At 31.8% G+C, this 19,416-nt stretch overlaps 1 protein-coding gene across 1 annotated transcript; it reads right to left on the bottom strand.

Annotated features, from left to right (window-relative positions):
* Window positions 1-12: 12 nt before the first annotated feature.
* LOC117682425 (protein O-linked-mannose beta-1,2-N-acetylglucosaminyltransferase 1) lies at window positions 13-16,382 on the bottom strand. The gene is made up of 22 exons (XM_066082315.1): window positions 16,094-16,382; window positions 15,500-15,558; window positions 14,562-14,612; window positions 13,886-13,970; window positions 13,469-13,595; window positions 12,732-12,801; window positions 11,915-12,083; window positions 11,091-11,200; window positions 10,692-10,776; window positions 10,013-10,139; window positions 9,054-9,123; window positions 8,376-8,474; window positions 7,810-7,905; window positions 7,332-7,408; window positions 6,928-7,021; window positions 6,474-6,520; window positions 5,818-5,941; window positions 5,348-5,480; window positions 4,649-4,792; window positions 2,866-3,021; window positions 2,462-2,590; window positions 13-1,474 (listed from the first exon to the last, which is right to left on the bottom strand). The coding sequence occupies exons 1-22, from the start codon at window positions 16,231-16,233 to the stop codon at window positions 1,384-1,386; spliced, it is 2,283 nt and encodes a 760-aa protein (XP_065938387.1). The 5' UTR covers window positions 16,234-16,382; the 3' UTR covers window positions 13-1,383.
* Between the last annotated feature and the right edge of the window lie 3,034 nt (window positions 16,383-19,416).

Genomic DNA, 19,416 nt, shown 5'->3' with positions numbered 1-19,416 from the left:
GGACTGTGGATTGGGGTGGGCGGGGGTGGGGCGGAAATTGTGTGTGTCGTTTACTACACGTTTAAATAGGTCAATCAGCCGAGAACTTATTGAGTGAATGCAAGTTGTCTGTTTATGGCACAAACATTATTAATTGCGTCTCAATAAATTTTAAATATAATGGCAGTTTTTAATACTGTTGTCTGTGTAAGAATTGTCTAGATGCAGTAGTCCATAACTTGTAGTTAAATACTTATTAACAAACATATTATTAACAGTACTCATTGTTATATACAAACAGTACACAACTTTCGATAGTTATTAAGTAGTCTCCTATAGTCAACAATTTATTTTTGACTTTGAGATTTACAGCTATAATTCATATAAATAAATGCTTTCGAAAAGAACCAAAATAACTTTATAACATGCACAACGTAATTGAATAATTAATGTTAATTACATAACAAATAAACTATAGATTAGAGTTTTGAGATCACTTGTTTTAACGTCTCATGCCTAAAAAAATTATATAAATATACTGTATGTAAAATCAATTCTGGGATAAGTACATGTATCTCACATTAGTGTTAACGACATAGTATTAACATCTGATATAAGTCAATTCACTTAACTTTCTCAAACTTTAACAAGATTAAAATTGCATCATTATTTTTTTCTAAAAAAAAAAATTAAGTGGTTATTTTTATATCAGAAATATTTTAATTTGAGGAGAGTAACAGTACCTTAATTATATTAAATTAAAATTAATGTTGATGCTGCGTAAAATGAAATTAATGGAGCATGAAATAAAACTTAAGTTTCCCTTAAATAAGATAAATTCGTTTGTACTTGTAAATGAGTTTGTAGCAGTGTTAAAAGTATATATATATGGACCCTCTCTTCTACAAATCATACACCTCAACAGATAAACATGGATATATACATTAACATGTTACATGTAGTAGTTGACGTATACTGGTAAAATAGATATGTCATATATACCGGTATATTAAATGCAATATACTGAATTTGCAGTGCACTGAGCATGCATCTAATAAGCATGTCATTGAAAATACATTTCTCTGTTTAATATTTCATTCAAGATACTTCTAGTTTTCTTAAACATCAACAATTTTACAATATTTGCCAGTATAACAGTACCATTTTTTTGCTTTGCCGTCTTAATTAACACTAACAAACAAATGTATCCTTCAAAGTATGAACGTTAATTGTGTTAAAAAATTAAGACCACAACAACACGATTGCATATACGAATTTACAGGTGGATTTTTTTTCCCGATTACCCTCCATAACTCTGTGGTGCGTAGACGTGGCCAGTTTTGAGTTGCTTGGTTGTTAATTAGCTGAAAGACCCTTGTGACCTCACCAAAGATGGCGTGCATGTCATTCGTACACTGCAACATCTTCACTTTTTATTTCAAAGTAGGGAGATGTATATGCAATTAGAAAAATAGTATTTTCTTTGTAGTAAAACCTGAAAATGATAATAAAAAATGATTTAAATAAATCATGTATCTTGTTTACTAAATAAAAAATGTGTTATTGCTGGTTTTTTTGGCGGTATCAAGGTGATTGCCTAGCAAAATTCATTTAACCTAAGCCAGAGGGACTTTCTTAGCTTATTAGTTTGATGTAATAGTTGTGTTTATTGGGTTTTAAAAAATGAGGTCGGTCAATACCTTCCGTTCAATTGCTCCCAGTGTGAACATATATTGTTATATTATTGTTATCTTAGGTTGTTTAATGAAAAGAAGTTGGGGTTTTTTAAAGAGAAATTCATGTTCCTTATTATATTCTGTTAGAATTTCTTTTTCAATCAAGGAACATTCGTTGAATCTACATGTAAATACATTGAGATATCTGAATTGCTCACTTAGATATTGATAAAAAATATTCTGATTGGCTGATTAATTAATAGAAATTAAAGTAATGAAAGTACTGAAATGCACACATTAGCAACCAATTTATATAATTATATAAATTTATAATAGCATTCAGTTGTAAATGGTTATAACAGAATTACCCTAAAGTACCCACAATTCAGTAAGCAGTGTTCTTGAACACTTGTCCATTGAAAAAGTTTGAAATATTATCTTTAGTATTCAATTGATTGGGCACCCTGTCCCATAAATTAGATCAAAGATTCTGGCATTGACAAATTTCATTTATCACTATACATGTTTTAAGAAAAATGATTTACCTGGCACTGTCCTCATAAAGAATTGCCTGATAGCTTAGGAGAGTAGATACCATTGGTCTGTTTTATTTAATTAGGAATAACTGAGTATCTTTTTCATTTTTTGGAATTCCATAAAAATTTAAAATTTAATTGAAATTTAAGATATTAAATTACTGTAAATAAATAAATGTTTAAGGTCTACATATGAATCAACGTCTTTTTTAATAGTAATCCAATCAAATTTTGCTTTGCTTTTTTGGCTAATTTTGTTTTCAAACTTACCTCAGTGAATTTTTGTGAAGACCTTTCAAAGGTTTGCCTGCTGATGAGTAGAGTTCAAAACACTTGCATAATTTACGAAACACTTTTCTGTCTTTGTCTTTATCCGAAAAATATAAGGTGAAAGTTGAGCTGAAAATAAAAAGTCTTTGTATATCAATTTTATTTGTAAGAAAATCGAGTATTATTTTTAATAAGGTTAATGTTTTTATAAACTTTGACAAACTAAAGCATATTTCATTTCGTATTGAATGCCATTTATTTTTCTTTGCTATGACTTAATACAATATGTAAATATAATAAATTCGGATGTGTTAATATCGACAGTACGTATAATTGTACAAAATAAAATAGTTTTTAAATGATCTTCATCATAAAAAGCTTCCCCATTTTTTTAAATGTCTCACCCTTTAGATGGCAGCTCCATTGTTTCTGTTTTACTTGAACACTTCTCAAGCTCTTTTAGGGGAAACGGTTTGCTTGCCTTTATTTCCTTTTTTAGTTCATCCTCATACGATGAAAACTTGAGGGAATTGACATTTTTTATCTTTGCGCCATATTCCCTGAAAAATAAAACCACAAAATTATCTCTAATGAGATATTTGCATAATGTTTAGCACTCTTATCCAGTATTTCTTACGACCATTAGTCGCATTCCTAACTCTGAAAAATATGAAGAGATAAGGAAAACAACTCTATTTGAGGTAAACGACTATAATAAGTTTTTTAAATTGTTGTTATTATTTTGCTATAGTTGCAAACACTTTAAACCTATAGACTGCTGCTGAGTGCCGGTTTCATTTATCCATAACTGAAATCTCAAATCAACTTTTAATTGTCTTTGAGATTATAAGATTCAGCAACAACAATCCTTATTTGGCATTTCCTTTCCAGTGAATATACTGGCGATGTTCTGCGTCGCATTAAAAAATGAACTCATAAATCTTGAGGATTAATTTCGAAAGAACTTCCTGGTCTACTCTGAACCTCAATTATTGTAAATAAAATACGAATCTCCTTCAATCAAAGGATGTTTGGAATGCTCTATGTTACCATGGTTACGTATCACATTTGACATAGACTTACTAAGCCCCTACAAGTGTCAAATCACATGCCCAAAGGCTCAAAATAAATGGGAGAAAACCAATTAGGAGGTAAGATATTGGTGTTATTGAACTTATCTATCCTCGTTTTGAAATCTCTTTTTCGTTATTATTTTTTTAAATTCTCTTCAATTTCAAGGGCCTTTTTTGACCTTCTAGGGCTTGGTTAATGTTATTAAACCATTTAATAGTCAGTGGGTGAATTTAAGACTGGAAAAATTCGAATATCCCATATCGTCTTTCTTTATACACAACTGTGTCTGGGCAAATTCAAGACGGGGCGAAAGTGTTTGCAAATGTAGAAGGGCAAAAATTACACAGTTAGGGCGAAATTAGAACCATTTTAACAAAAGCTTGGACTTAAGGTAGTTAGTGTCAAACAACAATGTGACGTAGGCCTGTCTATTTCATTGTTGGCCACTCAACCATGGCTCTTTTGAAATCAACAATATTTGTCTGGCTTTTAAGCTAAGACTATGCAATTGGTGCATATTCCGCTTGAAATGGCATCATTTTTAACTTGATTTGATGCAGGAAATAGATAGATGAAAGTCCAAGGTCTTGTTAAAATGGTTCTCACTCTGTACAATGTATTCTACTTGGCTAAGATGAAACTTAAGAGGATGATGTAATCCAGTCTCTATCCAAATTAAGAGTATTTAAGACCATATTTTGTGATGCATGGTAAATGTGAAATTTATATAGTACAATAGAAGTGCACTTCAAAATCAATTTTCTAAGAATTAATTCTGTTTAACTTAATGAAAATATTGACTTTCTATCAAGTTTCTTTTCGTGTTGATACATTTTTACACTGACCCTCCAAATTTTATTGAATTAATTGGATTCTTAGACCCTGTATTCTGCAACATTTAAAGTGTGCTCAAAAGTAAATATGCCTCGAATCTAGCAAACTCTGCACTCATCATAAATATTCTCAGTCTGAGATTTGGTATGAGCTCTACTATTAATTGTTTTTACTATTAATTTAGATCCATGTAAATATAAATACTTACACATTAACCAGTCTCAGCTAGATACATGTATCACTCTTACATTAGATACATGTAGATATATAAATGCTTACGTAATGGTCAATCTGGGCTGGTAGAACAGGTTTTCTAGGTAGCTGTCGTCGTCACTGGCCGATTGATACGGCAGTCTGAACACGCGGGATACATCAGGGACGAGCATCTCACCGGACTGTTTCAATGTCCACGAATCCCAAGACCTCAAAATCAAGACACATACTCACTCATTTATTGAAGATTATTTCATAATGTATTATTTCACACTTAGTTTATTAATCTATCAAGATCAAATGCATATAATATATACCTATCACATGTAAAGAGTTAGAAATATTCAGAACTATAGATTCCTAATTAAACATGAGCAATTAATACCCAGCACTAAAAATTGCAAGAAGCACTCCTCACTGTTTTAAAATCTCGCTTTTATTTTCTGAGAGTTGAAAACTATAAGAGATTAGAACTAAAGTTTTTCATTCACTATTTTAAATTCTTGCATTCTGATAGAAAACAGTGGGATCGAGGAATTAAGCAGTTGCGTAAAATAAGAAATTTAAATCTACAGAATCTAATATTATGCTCAATGTATAACCACCACCCTTTTCACTCCCTAACCTGAATCATCCATTACTTCCCAACAAAGGAATCAATTACTGATAACCCTGTAAATAACAATCTAATAGCTTTGATCAATTTAATTAACCCTGACTTTTTTAAAAATGACTTCATTAATTTATTACCGGTATGAATATTACCTCTGCTGACAACATTTGTCCATTTTGGATTTCATCTGCGATTCGTACACGGAACGTTTCAGTAGGAATGCTAGACCGGGAAAATCCTCCATTCTATTTACTCGGGTCTTGTCACCCGATGTTGTTTCAAACCCTTTATTCAAAAAGGTGTTAAGGTATATATTGACTTAAAAAATAATAAATTCTCGCAATCTCAAACACATTTTTTTTTCAAGAATTCTAATGATCAGACAAATCTTAGAGAAATTAATGTTGAATTATTATCCCAACCTCCCTTTAAGAATCTGTTAAATACAAACTTAAATAATTGTTTGAAACCAAAAGATGATATTATGATAACACTTACTATATCATTTATTCTAATAATCTATCCTTACTAAAATTTATATACAGTACATTAATGCATGTTCTGGAGCACAATAATTCAAAATACCAGTACAATGTATGAAACATTTTCTCCCATAACATACCATTATAATTAAATGCAGATACACCAAACAAGCTGTCGTCCGCCTCTAGCGCGGGCAGACACTGAGACAGGAAGTGCAAGAAGTCGGGGGTCAGTACGATCTCCTCTATCACAATCACGTATTTCTGCGACAAAATCAAGAATTCATACACTATAAAGACCTATGGATTGATCTTTGAAATCACATAAAATATGATTCTGAAACACGACAAAACTCCAATTGGTAGAAACTAGAAATATATTGTCTATGAATTTACAGGTAAGTAATTTTGAAACTAAGAAATTTTCAAAATTCACGAAATTAGATGCTATAATGTAAGAAATATTTAATAAAGACAAAAGTATACTTGTATATAAATTATAATCTATTTTATTACCTTGTTTTATCAGAATGCATATAAAAGTAAATTTTAGTGATAATGTCATAAAATTACTATATGTATGTTACCTTGTTAAATATTGACAGGATTTAAATGGTCTAGTTAGGAATATAGTCCATACTGGAGGTACAAAGTTATTGCAAAATCAGACAAAAGGCATTTGTTTTCTTTAAGTTTGTAGTTTTGATGTAACAACGACATCCAAAATTAATGCTGAAATAAATAAATACTGGTATCATTAGATAGTTTCTATGTAACATTAAATTACAACACTTACACTGTTAGTCTGAGAGAAGAATTTCTCTATGGCACTGTTCATCTTATCTGTCAAGAAAAGATAGCGCATCAATTGTACATGACTGTACATATGTATATCAGATTTTAAAAAGTTGTTACAACAAAAAACCAACTCAGTAGCATTCTAATAAACTGAGAGTACATGTAGTAGGATTAATAAGTGTGTTTACGTCCAGATATCAGGGCAATCTTATTAAAATAAGATATTCTTAACCCGCTACCACTTCTCTAGTGTAGCAAAGTGGATGAAAATTCAGAACATCCAATTTTAATTAGATTCAGCTACATGTATCACTTATCAAATGTAGAGAAGTTGTAAGTTGAAGCAAATTCAGAGCATCTAATTTTTAGATATTAGATTGGGTAGAAATTCCGTGCTTAACAAATTACCGTAGGTTTAAAATAAGCATGTAGTCCAAGACTTTCATGATTACCTTCATATCTAGCTACACTGGCCAGACTTATATTCTGGAATTTGAATAACGTGGCCAGCTGCCCATGATCCGGCGTCTGCTCATCAACTGCTACCTGAAATAAGTATAATGTCTATTACATGTATATAGTTTACAGGCATACCTGATCATGAAACAGGAGTAATTAATATTACTTCTTTATAATTGCATGATTTGTATTTTGAGTTAAGCATTATAACATTTGATTTGGTATCCCAGAAGCTAATTCAAAAGTAAGATGCTCATTTTCAAAAACTTTTGTACAAAGAAAACAGCTTGATACGATCATGTTAATTTTCAATAAGGAAAAAAACAAGCAACAGATGCTATTGGTGCAATAACAAGCAGCTACAATTACATGACATTGTACATGTTAATGTCCTTACGGTGACAAGCTCCGGTTTAATCCCTGGCTGAATGAGAGTTGTCTCTAGTGTCCTCGCCAGGGCGTTGTGATCTAATCCTGAAATATATCAGATACATGTACAATCAGCTCAAATTTCATTCTAAGATCAGGAAGATTTTTTTCAAAACTGTGAATTGTTCACACCACTTATACATTTAATTAGTTGCTAACAGAAACACAACCTGTCTGTATAAAAATAATCTCCGAAGCAGAATTTTTTTTTCTAAACACAAAATTGCAAATTATTTACACTGCTGATAGAAACTTAGTAAGAGAAATCTGTAAAAATTAACAAGCATTGGGGATAAAGACAGACTGTTGAAATAAAGCTTGTAAAAATGTAACACCACGAAACTTATATACAGTTCGAGTACACATGATCACTTACCAGATCAGAGAGCAAAATAGGTCACACAAGTATTAAATTTGGATATAGATTATTTTTGATTATTCTATACCTGGAATGATAAGAATTGGCGTTTTGTAGATTTCGTCATTTTCAGTCCTTTTATCCTCGAGGGGAGCCGGTTCCAGCTTGTCATCAACTCTCTGAGCTAAAATTTTAACATAAAATAAAATTTGTAGTTGGTTTATGCATTTAAATAAAATGAAAAATAAATCTATTGGTGGATTCTTAGCAATTACTGATTCTTTTAATCCTGGTCTTACTGTACAAATTTGAACTTAATCTTACATATTAGGCAAAATGTAAACCAATGCGTGTTCAACAGAGCTAGCACTCGGAGAGCTCTCATAATTCCCTATATTTGCAACACAAATTTTGGCAAGCGCTTGCTTTGTTGAGCAAGCCTCTGGTTTTTACTAAAATTCATAGCATGGATAAAATTAGCTGTAGGTCTGTTGCTCCCGGTGTGAAAAAATTTGAATGGATGACCTGGGAAGTTGCAACTTTTGAACATGAACGAACAGAAGCATCCAGCAGGTCATCCATTAAATTTTTTTCATACCTGCAGCTAGGCGGAAATTGGAAACAATTCTAAAAATATCATCCAAAGAAACTCACTGTCACAGAACTCGCTATACCCGTCGTTTAGCTTGCAGAACTCTCGTTTCTCCAAGTTACGTTTGCCTCCAAGTTTCGGGGCTACCTTAAGGCTCCTCACTGAAATAAGACAAGAGCCAGGTCAACACATTATTTTACCATAGTGTGTAATTTTTTCAATGCTCACTGATAAACTTCATGATTTTATCATTAATATTTTTTTGTCAGGTAGGAAATCATTTGTTTTTTGTTATTTTTTTTTGGTTACATTTGTTTTTGTAATTTGTTTTTTATCAGTACATATATTTAGTTTTTTTTTGAAAATGGGAGCATCAGAAATGATTAATTCTTTGCGTAAACCAAGACTTTTACTTATATGTATGTAATTATTATTATGAATGTGCATAATATTAATATCCATGTGAAAAATTATAAATTGCAAAAAAGAGAGGAAAAAAAGACTTTTACATATTCCAAAGTTCTTACAAATTTTTCTAGACTAACACTAACTACCGGTAAATGTCAAGAGCGTGGTCAATAGTATCGGAATAGCCTATAATTTAAAATATGAATATTATGATAAAACTTCGAACAAAATAATCTGTACATTATAGTATATGTTACCTGGTAATTTAAATTTCATTTCATTTGTCAATGAGCAGCTGAAAGATTTAAATGACCAATGTTTATAAGACTTACAAGTTCTTGGAAGACAAAGTGATTTCTTGATTTGCTTTGGCCACTCTCCATCATAGGAGGCAAAACTGATCTACAATTCAATAATTACCAAATTAAATTAAGGAATATAAATATTTCTATATAGAAAAAAAGTAACTTTTTCATTTTTTTTACCAGCCCATGCCATCTTCCGCAATATTTTACATTGTATACATAACAAGGATTTTCGCAATATTTAATGAAATTTGAAGTACAAGTGACACCCAATGGCTCTCAAACTTTTATCTTCATGTACATGTATCAAAGTACTTGATTCCTCAAAGCTCTTCTTTATAATTATAAAACGTCATTTAAGGAATGAATTTAATTTCTACCTATGTTATATGATATAACATAACTTGGGTTAGTTAATGCTTTATTAACCGCAAAGCGGTTTAATTTAATTTAAATTAAATTACGAAAGCGAAGCAAAAAGGTTTATGAAAAAGCATAAACTGTCTAAAATTATGTTATACTTGTATAACATAGGTAGAAATTAAATTCATTCCTTATAATTTAAATTTCTACAACTAAAATAAGAAATAAGGACAATTGAATAGTAAAATGACGTTAATTATTAGAAAATTTAAACAGATGAATACTTTTTTGCAAACGCGTCATATTGTGACGTAGGCGAATTATGTTAAACAATATAATATATGAATTTGTTTGTTCAAATCAGGTGTTACAACCATTAAATTATATACACATAACTAAATGTGTCACAAGAAAGCTGACTCTTTATATCAATGTTGAACTTCTATTATCAACGTTAGTGATCTTTCAAAGAAGATCTGTGTCCCTCTCGACATATTTCATTTAATTCAGCTTTTATTTCCAATATCTTGCAGTGTTGATTGTGAATAAAGTCCATTAATAATATAAAGTATGTCACACTTGTATATCCCCCCCTCCAACTTCTAATACCCATTGTATCATACCTCTTCAAACTCGCTATATCCCTTAATTCCTTTCTGGCCAATGAAATACCAAATATCTCTAAACCCTAGGTTCTGTATTGCACTGCTGCCCAACGAATTCAATTCTTTTATGGCACCTTGCTTCAATCTAAAAACACAAAAACCAAAAGTTAAATCTGACATTGATATATTTTTATTAAATATCCTTAACTCTTAGGAGATTTTTTTTCCCAAAAAAGTTGAATGCTAATAAATACATTGAATCAAAAATGGAATATTTGACCTTTACCCTACAAAATTTACATTTTTCAGTGTCTTTGCCGGTGATAACATTACATATCGATTTTGTACTATACAGTCCAATAAATTCAAATGAGTCTGACGTATAATTGGGGCGCAAGCAGGGTTTCCTTATAAATATTCAAATATTTAATCGTACAATTGCTGAAAATTATATAAACATAAGTAATAAGGAATCATTCTTTGAATATTATGAGGTGATAATTTCGTTCTGGGATTTATATGTTCTGGGTGTGACTAAATTTATCATAAAGCCCTTTGGGCTTTATTGGATTTGATCAAGCCCCAACCGAAATTATCACCTAATAATGTTTTTCTTTCCAACAAGTTTCCATTTAATAGTGTACAAAGGCAGAACATTTGAACCCAAATTCTTTGTCTTTCATTGTTATAATCTTACTGTTTGGATGCATCATCATTAATGACCGCTATCACAATGTCTCCCTCGTGCAACCCCTTGAGGAACTCCTCCATATCTATGCTGTCTGTAAAACATGTACCCAAATGATAAAATCATGTTTATTTCATCATTAAATCATAAAAAAAAAAAAAAATTAACTTTCTTTAAATTCATCTCTTTATTTCATTTCAAGTTTATTAGCTTAAAAATCGGGTTAAATCTTAAGTTTGTTAATTTTCTTTTCCTGAATTCACTAAACAAGTTAAAAATTCAAATGAAGTATTTATACAACAAATTTCAAGATTGCTTGGTCATTAAAATTTGTTATCATATTGACCTGCTGCATTAAAATGTTTCATCATATTGACCTATTGCATTAAAATGTTTTATCATATTGACCTGCTGCATAGGTGTCAAATCTGTTCACAAACTTGGGTATCCTGGATTCATTGTCCAAAACCACAACATTGAAGCCTCTCCCTGCATTGTTAACATCTTTTTCCATCACCCTTATAAAAAAAGCAACACTCAGGTACAATGGGTAATGTGTTTTACAGTTAATTTTACATCATAAATAGTCTAAAATTTTAATCAAAGCATTAAAACCCTCTGCACAGCTAATTATAATAATACCAGTACTGTGGAATCATTAGATTTCGTGGTAGCTCAATTTTCGTTGAATTAGTGGGTACCTCTCATCCACGAATTAACATTCTCCACGAATTAATAAGGAAGGGTTTTAGAGTCATATATCCCTTTGTAAGTATAAGATAACACACGAAATTACATTCCCGCGATCCACTAGAATTTAAGTAATCCACGAAAATTGGCCCCCACGAATTTAATGATTCTACAGTATCTTGAAATATATATAAACTCTTACAAAAAATATACATGTATATCTGAATGTATCAAATTTCTTCCAAGAGTTGCCCCTCTTGATAAATAATTGATATTTTCATATCACACTGGCTCAGAAGACCCAAGATTTTATTTTTGATGTCACAATCTTAAACTTATAAGTTCCTTTCCATAAGTTTGGTGCTTAAAAATAAGGTTTATTCACTTAAAAGCTTTAAAGTGTGCTATTAAAACAAGGCACTTCTTTACTTGTAGGAAATAATTAGGAGTATCAAAAGAACCACACACCACATACTGAACTGGAAAATATGTTCATAAAAATAATCCAGAGAACTATAATTAGACTATAATTACACACTTACATTTTTCCGCCCACACAGACGTGTGGCATAACGCTGTCCGTGTCACCTGTGAACACCTGTATGGGGGTCCCCTCACACGCAGTCTCCAGCCCACAGTTCTTTAGCTCTGACCCCATCTTTATCTCCTTCAGGGAGCCCAGAAGTTTGGAGGAGTCTTCCAATGGACCCACTACAACATGGATATACATGGATATTTCATGTGCATTTTTTACGTCTTAATTACGTAAGGTAGTGTTGATAACAAAGGGGGGGGGGGAGGTAGAGGGCTATCTTGCTTGATATGTATTAAATGGAACATGCATGTACTCTGAGAAAGAGATTTTAACATTTTGAAAATACCATATAGTTATTACATGTTTTCCCACAGGCTATTGTTTCTTTGATAAATTTTACCCCTTAGTATATTGATATACAATGTACATGTAATTCACTCATTAATATACTATAGTGTTAACTTTTATTGGAAAAAATAAGCACCCTGTATGCTCATGCAGAGCAATTAAACATGCATGCTAAATCCAAGCACAGTGCGGTGTAAAACCTTTCACTGTCAATATCAATTAAAATTTCAGTTCAGAGATATATATTCTTTTAATTCACTTTGACAACTACTGTATCAAATCTGACAACCTGCAATTCCATGCCAATCTTAACATTAACTCAACAAGGTTCTTGTTGTTGAGAAGTCTCCATGTAATAAAATTAATGTACATAAATAAGCACACATACATGTAAAATTACGTAGATTTCTTCCTCGTTAACTAAATAGAATTATTAATTTCAGCACAAATGGAGTCCTCATTTCTTTGTTACAAACCTGGAATAGGGAAGCATCCTTTCTTTTCTAATGGTGCTGCATATTTTTCGTTTTCTTTCATAGAATTTATCTGAAATTCAGAAAATAACGGTTACAACACATAATCATTAACAAAGGTCAGTCATGTAATACTATACAATGTCAAGTATAAAAATTTTCAGGGCTCTCAGACCATTCATTAGTACTGGGGTTTAAAATCGGGGAAATTCACCATATTTTGAGGATTAAATGTTTGGAAAATCATTACACTTGTATATAAATTATTTCCCTTTACCAATATACTCAGAAATATTAGTAACTAGTGAAGTTAGGTTATTACATAAATCATCATAATCATACATGTTTAAAATAATTGAGTTTAACCATTTCACTTCATACATCAAGAGCATAAAAATCATCTTTTATTAGAGTTCATTTTAATTACTTAATGAACATGCAAAGTTTGTTGTCATTAATTTCATGACTTCACTTTTTAATTTCTTTTTGTACATAAAAGTGTATATGATGATAATGATGTTAGAAATGATTGTAAGCATCTTTTACTAAAATTGTAATATATGGTGGTACATTTAATACACCACAGGGTACCTAGGTAAAATTGGGGTATTTTTTATGATTTAATTACCCAGTGAAAATGTCTCCAAGACAGTTTTATAAACCTAAAAACACAAAAACAATGCAAGCACAAAAATCCAAAATACAGCTCACGAAACATTTCACAAGAGGGATTGACGTACAAATTCTACTGCATGCCCCTGTTTGAGGCCTCGTTGACCAATCAGAACATAGGAATCACGGAATGCGACTTTGTCGATCTGACTCGCCCCCATCACCTTCAGCCACGTCTTGGCTTCATCTCTCAATCTGAAGAATGTAAGAAAAATAAGCAAAAGCATCTACAGGAAATAAGAACTGATGAACCTAAAAATAAATTTTTTGGAGAATATTCAGAATATAAAATCTTCCACAAGTGATGAGTTGCTTATACATGTAAATATTGGGCACAGTATACCAGCACACATCATTTGTAAAATTAATAAAATCCTTAGAAATAATTTGTTTGAGCAGAAATAAAATCTTCCACAATTTCTAAATAAGTTTATAAAGGGTGGACAAAAAATTGGATAAATATAATAAATTGCTCAGAAACTTACGAAAAGGATATCTCATCAAAACTGGCTATAATAACAACTGTTTTTTCTTTCATTTCCATCTGCGCATACTGTCGAAAGGACTGGTCTGTGTATATAAAATTTAACATTGATTATAAGCAGTCATGTTTTACTGTGAAGTGGTTATTTATGCTGGTGATTAAGTACGACTATTCTATAGTCAAACAATATGCCTGGGTATTAAAAACTCAGATGCGTGATTAACCACTCAAAATTTTGGATTTTTGTACCCTACGCAAGAGAGTATTTTACGCTGTTTTAGGCTTACTGTTTATTCTAACTAGAGTAAATCCCCCCCCCCCCCCCATGCGTAAATAACCACTCTACAGTTTAAGAGATAAACAAGGAGAATGACGATGGTACAAATTGAATCGATGTAATTGGCATTACTGCAACATAGTTTAATTGTACGATATGCTATTTCATTGGATATACATGTACTTGGTATGTCAAATCTCTATACATTGAAAACCAGCTAGAGGTAAAAACACAAGCATTTCAAATTACATATAATTTTGTAATAACAAACATATAATGTAATAATATAATATATCTCACACAGATTAGATACATGGCTTGCGAAGATGCTGGTTTTGATTAACAAAACTTGAGCAATTTTCAAAATTATTTAACAAAATAAATACACTCTAAAGCTTACCACTAGTGTATGTGTCAAACGTTTTCATGTCTCTAACATTGTGTGTATCACCTATTAAGAGATCAGATAAAATAAATTTAATCTATAATATATGTGACTGTCACATTCAATTATTATGATGATTATACACATAATATTCATAAAATTACAAACAATTACTTTTTTTTTTATTGAGAACACATGCAATTATTTTTCGACAATAATATAACAATGATACTTATATGAATAATGATAATGTATATTTTTCAATCTTTCAGTTATTAATTACATGTAAATAAACATAATTGTACTATCTGCTAGGCAGGTATGCCTCAAATGAATTTAACATGAAAATTTGACATGAAAAAAACCTACATATGATTTTCACATGAAATTCACTTGGACAGAACTTGATATTAATTGCAAGAAACATAATTTATCAAAATACAGAATATGTATTCTAACTTGTATATTGACCCAGGTGAGAAAAAAGACTGCACTAGCACAGATAGCATGTTTTCTATGATTAGAAAATGTGTACGGATACGCGTATGTGTGTTAAAACAACACATACATGTACATGATTTTGTAATTTATCAGTGGAGATTTCTTAACTTGTAGGATGTAAACGTGTATGTAAATTGACACAGTTTTGTGACATGAAATCCACATAAATTGTGAATTTCTTATCAATTTTCACGCAAATGAACTTTAAAAATCTATATAATGTATCACAAAAATATATTCACTCATCAATAAGATTTTATTTGCTGTAAAAAGCTACACGTTTGTACTTACGTGTAGACGACACTCTACAAGTTTAGAGAAAGAGTAGATACTATGTCGTCACAAAAACTGATGACATAATACCTGAAGAATTTAGGTGATTCCCCTAGTACACATACTCATTTGAAATCTTAACATCTCTATAATCAGCATATTCCTCGATCATTACTTACCATCAATAACCAGCATGTTGAGCCCTCTCCCCACATTCTTTTCTTTATACCTCATGTAGCTGGAAATGTTTACGCAATTTAAATTCAATTCTTTAAAAAATTCTTTGCAACTGCTTGTCTGTCTTTTAAGATCTTTTAATCTCGATTTTTTTTTAATTTCCTAAACATTTAGATACACTATTATACATTGTTATACTTTCATGTTAAATACTGAAATCTGATTGGTTTAGACGCAGTTCATAATTTCTTCTATTACCCTCAGCGTTAGCAACGCACTTAGCAACGGGTAACATTAAAAATTGTTACATGCGCGAAAATTATGCGCGTATGGTTCGCCGTAGAATTCACGTTATTCCTATGTAAAAGCAGTTAAGTTTTCTTTAAAATTAAGACATTCAGTGTAACAAAATAAATAGTGCCTGTTTGAGAGGATAACAGTTGAAATTGACATCCCTCGAAAACCATTGTCAACCTCCACTTCGCGTCGGTTGACAATGGTTTTCTCGGGGTGTCAATTTCAACTGTTACCCTCCCAAACAGGCACTATTTATATAATGTTAGTATCGAAAATAATAATTATTTTCATATTCGTACATCTTCCCTTCGTAACATATGGTTGGCCCCACATCTTTACCGCTTCCTGTCTTCACGTAGAATGATTTCTGTCCAGACAGGCAGGAAGTACCACAGACGGAATCTACAACAAAAACAAAATCATGTAGTACATTTAGCATATTGAAATCAATGAAAATTGCAGGAACGAAAGCCCAAACCTAAACCATGCCTGCATCTTAACAATGTCACAAACCCATCGCTAATATTGCATACCCTTATTGAACTTGCATGGGTCCTAGCAGATTTGCCTACCTTTAGACTATTGACATTTGCCCAATTTGCTGAGTTTCTTGATATGAAAAATTCGATCATGTCAGTCTTCTCTGATTGGATTTTTGACATCAATTTGTGAAAAAATAAAATCGAGCCAAATACATGTACCGGTATGTTTATGCTTCATAAGTATGCATATATATTCATAAACTGCATGCTTTCCTATTGACATTTTCCTAGTTTTGAAACCTCAGAAAATCCAAACCTAGAGAATTTCAATTTTTTAACGTTAAGCAAATAGACCAATTAAAAGCAAGAAGGTGAATGCATGACTGAGCACACATCTTAAGTAAGCAATTACAATGGAAGATCCAAAGAGATGGGCAGATCAAGAAACATGGATATCGCACATTACCTCCCCCAGTCTTCAACTAAAGGGGCACAACTCAATCTACTGCTGGCTGCTAATGAGGATTCCGAAAAATTCACAGCTATTTTTCACACCAGTACTCACTTTTTTCAGGTACTGTTTGTTTTGTAACAACTGAAGCATAAAATTTTGCGAAATTTCAAAAATGTCAGCCATTTTATACCAGATATTATGCTCTGTGGTAAAACCTACGACTTTATTATCTTTATACTGTCGTATATAAACTTCAGGCATATTACATGTATATTTGTGACTACCGGTATTTACATAATTAATAAATACTTAATACATCCTGACATGATTAGACAGACAATCTATTAATAATTATCATTTAATCAAAATGAAAAAAATTGAATCTACGATCGTTTTTAAAAACTTTTAAGAATTTCTATCTCTGTACAGCTTTTTCTCTCCATTTACTGAAATAAATACTTTTTTTTATAATTCTGCTGCCAATCATGAAATAGAAATACTGTTTATTTCTTTTTGATTTCTAGTTTTGTTAATTATATAACATGCATATATATTAATTTTTATTTCATTTATCTCATACTTGTCTGCATCTAGAAAATTAGCATTACCGGTAGTTTAGTTTGTCATGTGGCATTGAAAGAAATGAAAAGTTAGCTAAAAGAATCTAATAATTGTGCTGAATACATACTGTACATGGAATCATTAGAATCCGTAGTGGCTCAATTTTCGAGGTATTTGCAGGTAGCCCTCACCCACGAATTTACATCCTCCACAAAAACTATTTATAAAAGATTTAGCTTCCCTACTGAAACCCGACGCATCAACAGATTAACATTCTCGGGAAGAGCGGATTGCCAAAACAATTTTCGGAATTTCTCGGCAAGCGTCTAGGTCAAATTAAACGTTTTTCGGAGTTTCACAGAAAGCGACTAAATGATAAAATATATTCAGAATTTCTAGGAAAAAGAAATCATGTCCAAAAACGTTATTCGGAATTTCTTGGAAAAAGATTTTATCCCAGAAAACGCTATAGCGATTTCCTTATGGGAAAGCGTAACAGCGATTTCCTTATGGGGAAACGAAATATCTGGTCAAAGAAAAGACAGGGGGAGTTGGTTGGAAAATGAACTTTTATATCGGAACAATATTGTATTGAAAATTTGAAACATATCAACCATTTTTTTTATCCAATCTTCTATGATGTTCAAAGATTATATCGACGGATAAACCTGCATACTTGTTTATATATCTATAGTTGCTAAATAAAAAAATATTTAATGTGGTTATATTTTGCCTTATTATTTAAAGAATAAAAAGCACTTCTTACAGGAAGAATTCTATGTCTCTTTCTACCAAAAAACACCCCCAACACTGCACTACAAATTGTATGTATTTTACAGACTGGGGGGGGGGGAAGGGGGGGGGGGGGCTAAATGAGGTAAAATGCATATTGAAACTTTAAGTTAAAAATTCTAGCAAAATCTCCTATCAAAGCAAAAGTATTTGATTGTGCTGAGCTCCTGTGGTTAAAACTAGGTTCAATATCCCCTGGAGAAGAAAGATCACTCCCACAGGAATGTAAAAGAATCCTTAACAATGTAGTAAAAATGAAATACTCTTGAATTGTTTTAAAAAAAATGGAATCAAATTATCCCCATAGGAAATATCTCTTTTATTGATGGCTAAGTTTTAATCGGGGGAAAAACCAATATTTTCAGCTTTTATTGCGTGACATAGAAGCGTTTTCTTTCCGTTTTATTATCCACTTAGAATGTCACAGACTTGAATGGAACATGAATGGAATGTAGGAACATGAGAACATGCCATAACCAGACACGTAGCATCGTTAGGTAACTGGTTGGGGTTTGCGACAGAACTACCTGAAAATCTTGGCAAACAGATTACAAAATATCTTCTAAATCCTTATCCTTTATTTGTGGATAGAGTGGATGGGGTAATATCTTAACATTTTGTTTCTCTAATTTCCAGATAAGCGCGGGGGGGGGGGGGGGGGGTCAAAATGTTGATTTAAGTGAAAGGTTGACAAAAAACCAGGGGCAGGACCCCCCCCCCCCCCTTCGCTACAAAGCTTTATTGACATAGAGAAAATACGAGTACATGTACTTGGCTAGATACGATATACAGCTATCTTTAAAAATGATCGTTGTGCATAAATGTATTCTCAGTCTGCTAAAATCCAAGTAGTTTATCGATGATATGTAAAATCGTCCCTGGTGCGTCTATAACACCGCCGAATATGGGCCATTTGTATTCCGTTAATTATTAATGCTGTGTTTGGTGACTTTTTTTTTAACCCAGTAATTCACGGGAGGAAAAAAACTCGATGCAAAACTACCAGAAGATAATGTAAACATGGTGAACAATAATTTGATAACAGATGAATCGATTTAAAAATCACAGTATTTAGAAGATCCTTTATCAAACACGACATGTCTGTGAAATTCATTCTCCCTTCTTCTCCCCTAGATGCCTTTGGTTCTTTGATTGTAGAATAGATGCACGTGATCTTTGAACTTTTGACCTGAAATTCGATAATGGCTGCCCTCAGATTATAGACAGACTATGTGTGATATTCGATGACCGAAACTTTCCATGGGACCATGGCCAGACATTGAGTTTGTACTGTTACAATAAAACATGATTTAGCGCTTCCAAAAATTGGTCT

The sequence above is a fragment of the Magallana gigas genome, chromosome 4 (genome assembly GCF_963853765.1).
Source record: "Magallana gigas chromosome 4, xbMagGiga1.1, whole genome shotgun sequence".
NCBI lineage: Eukaryota > Metazoa > Mollusca > Bivalvia > Ostreida > Ostreidae > Magallana > Magallana gigas.
This window is presented reverse-complemented; position numbering and strand designations above follow the sequence as displayed.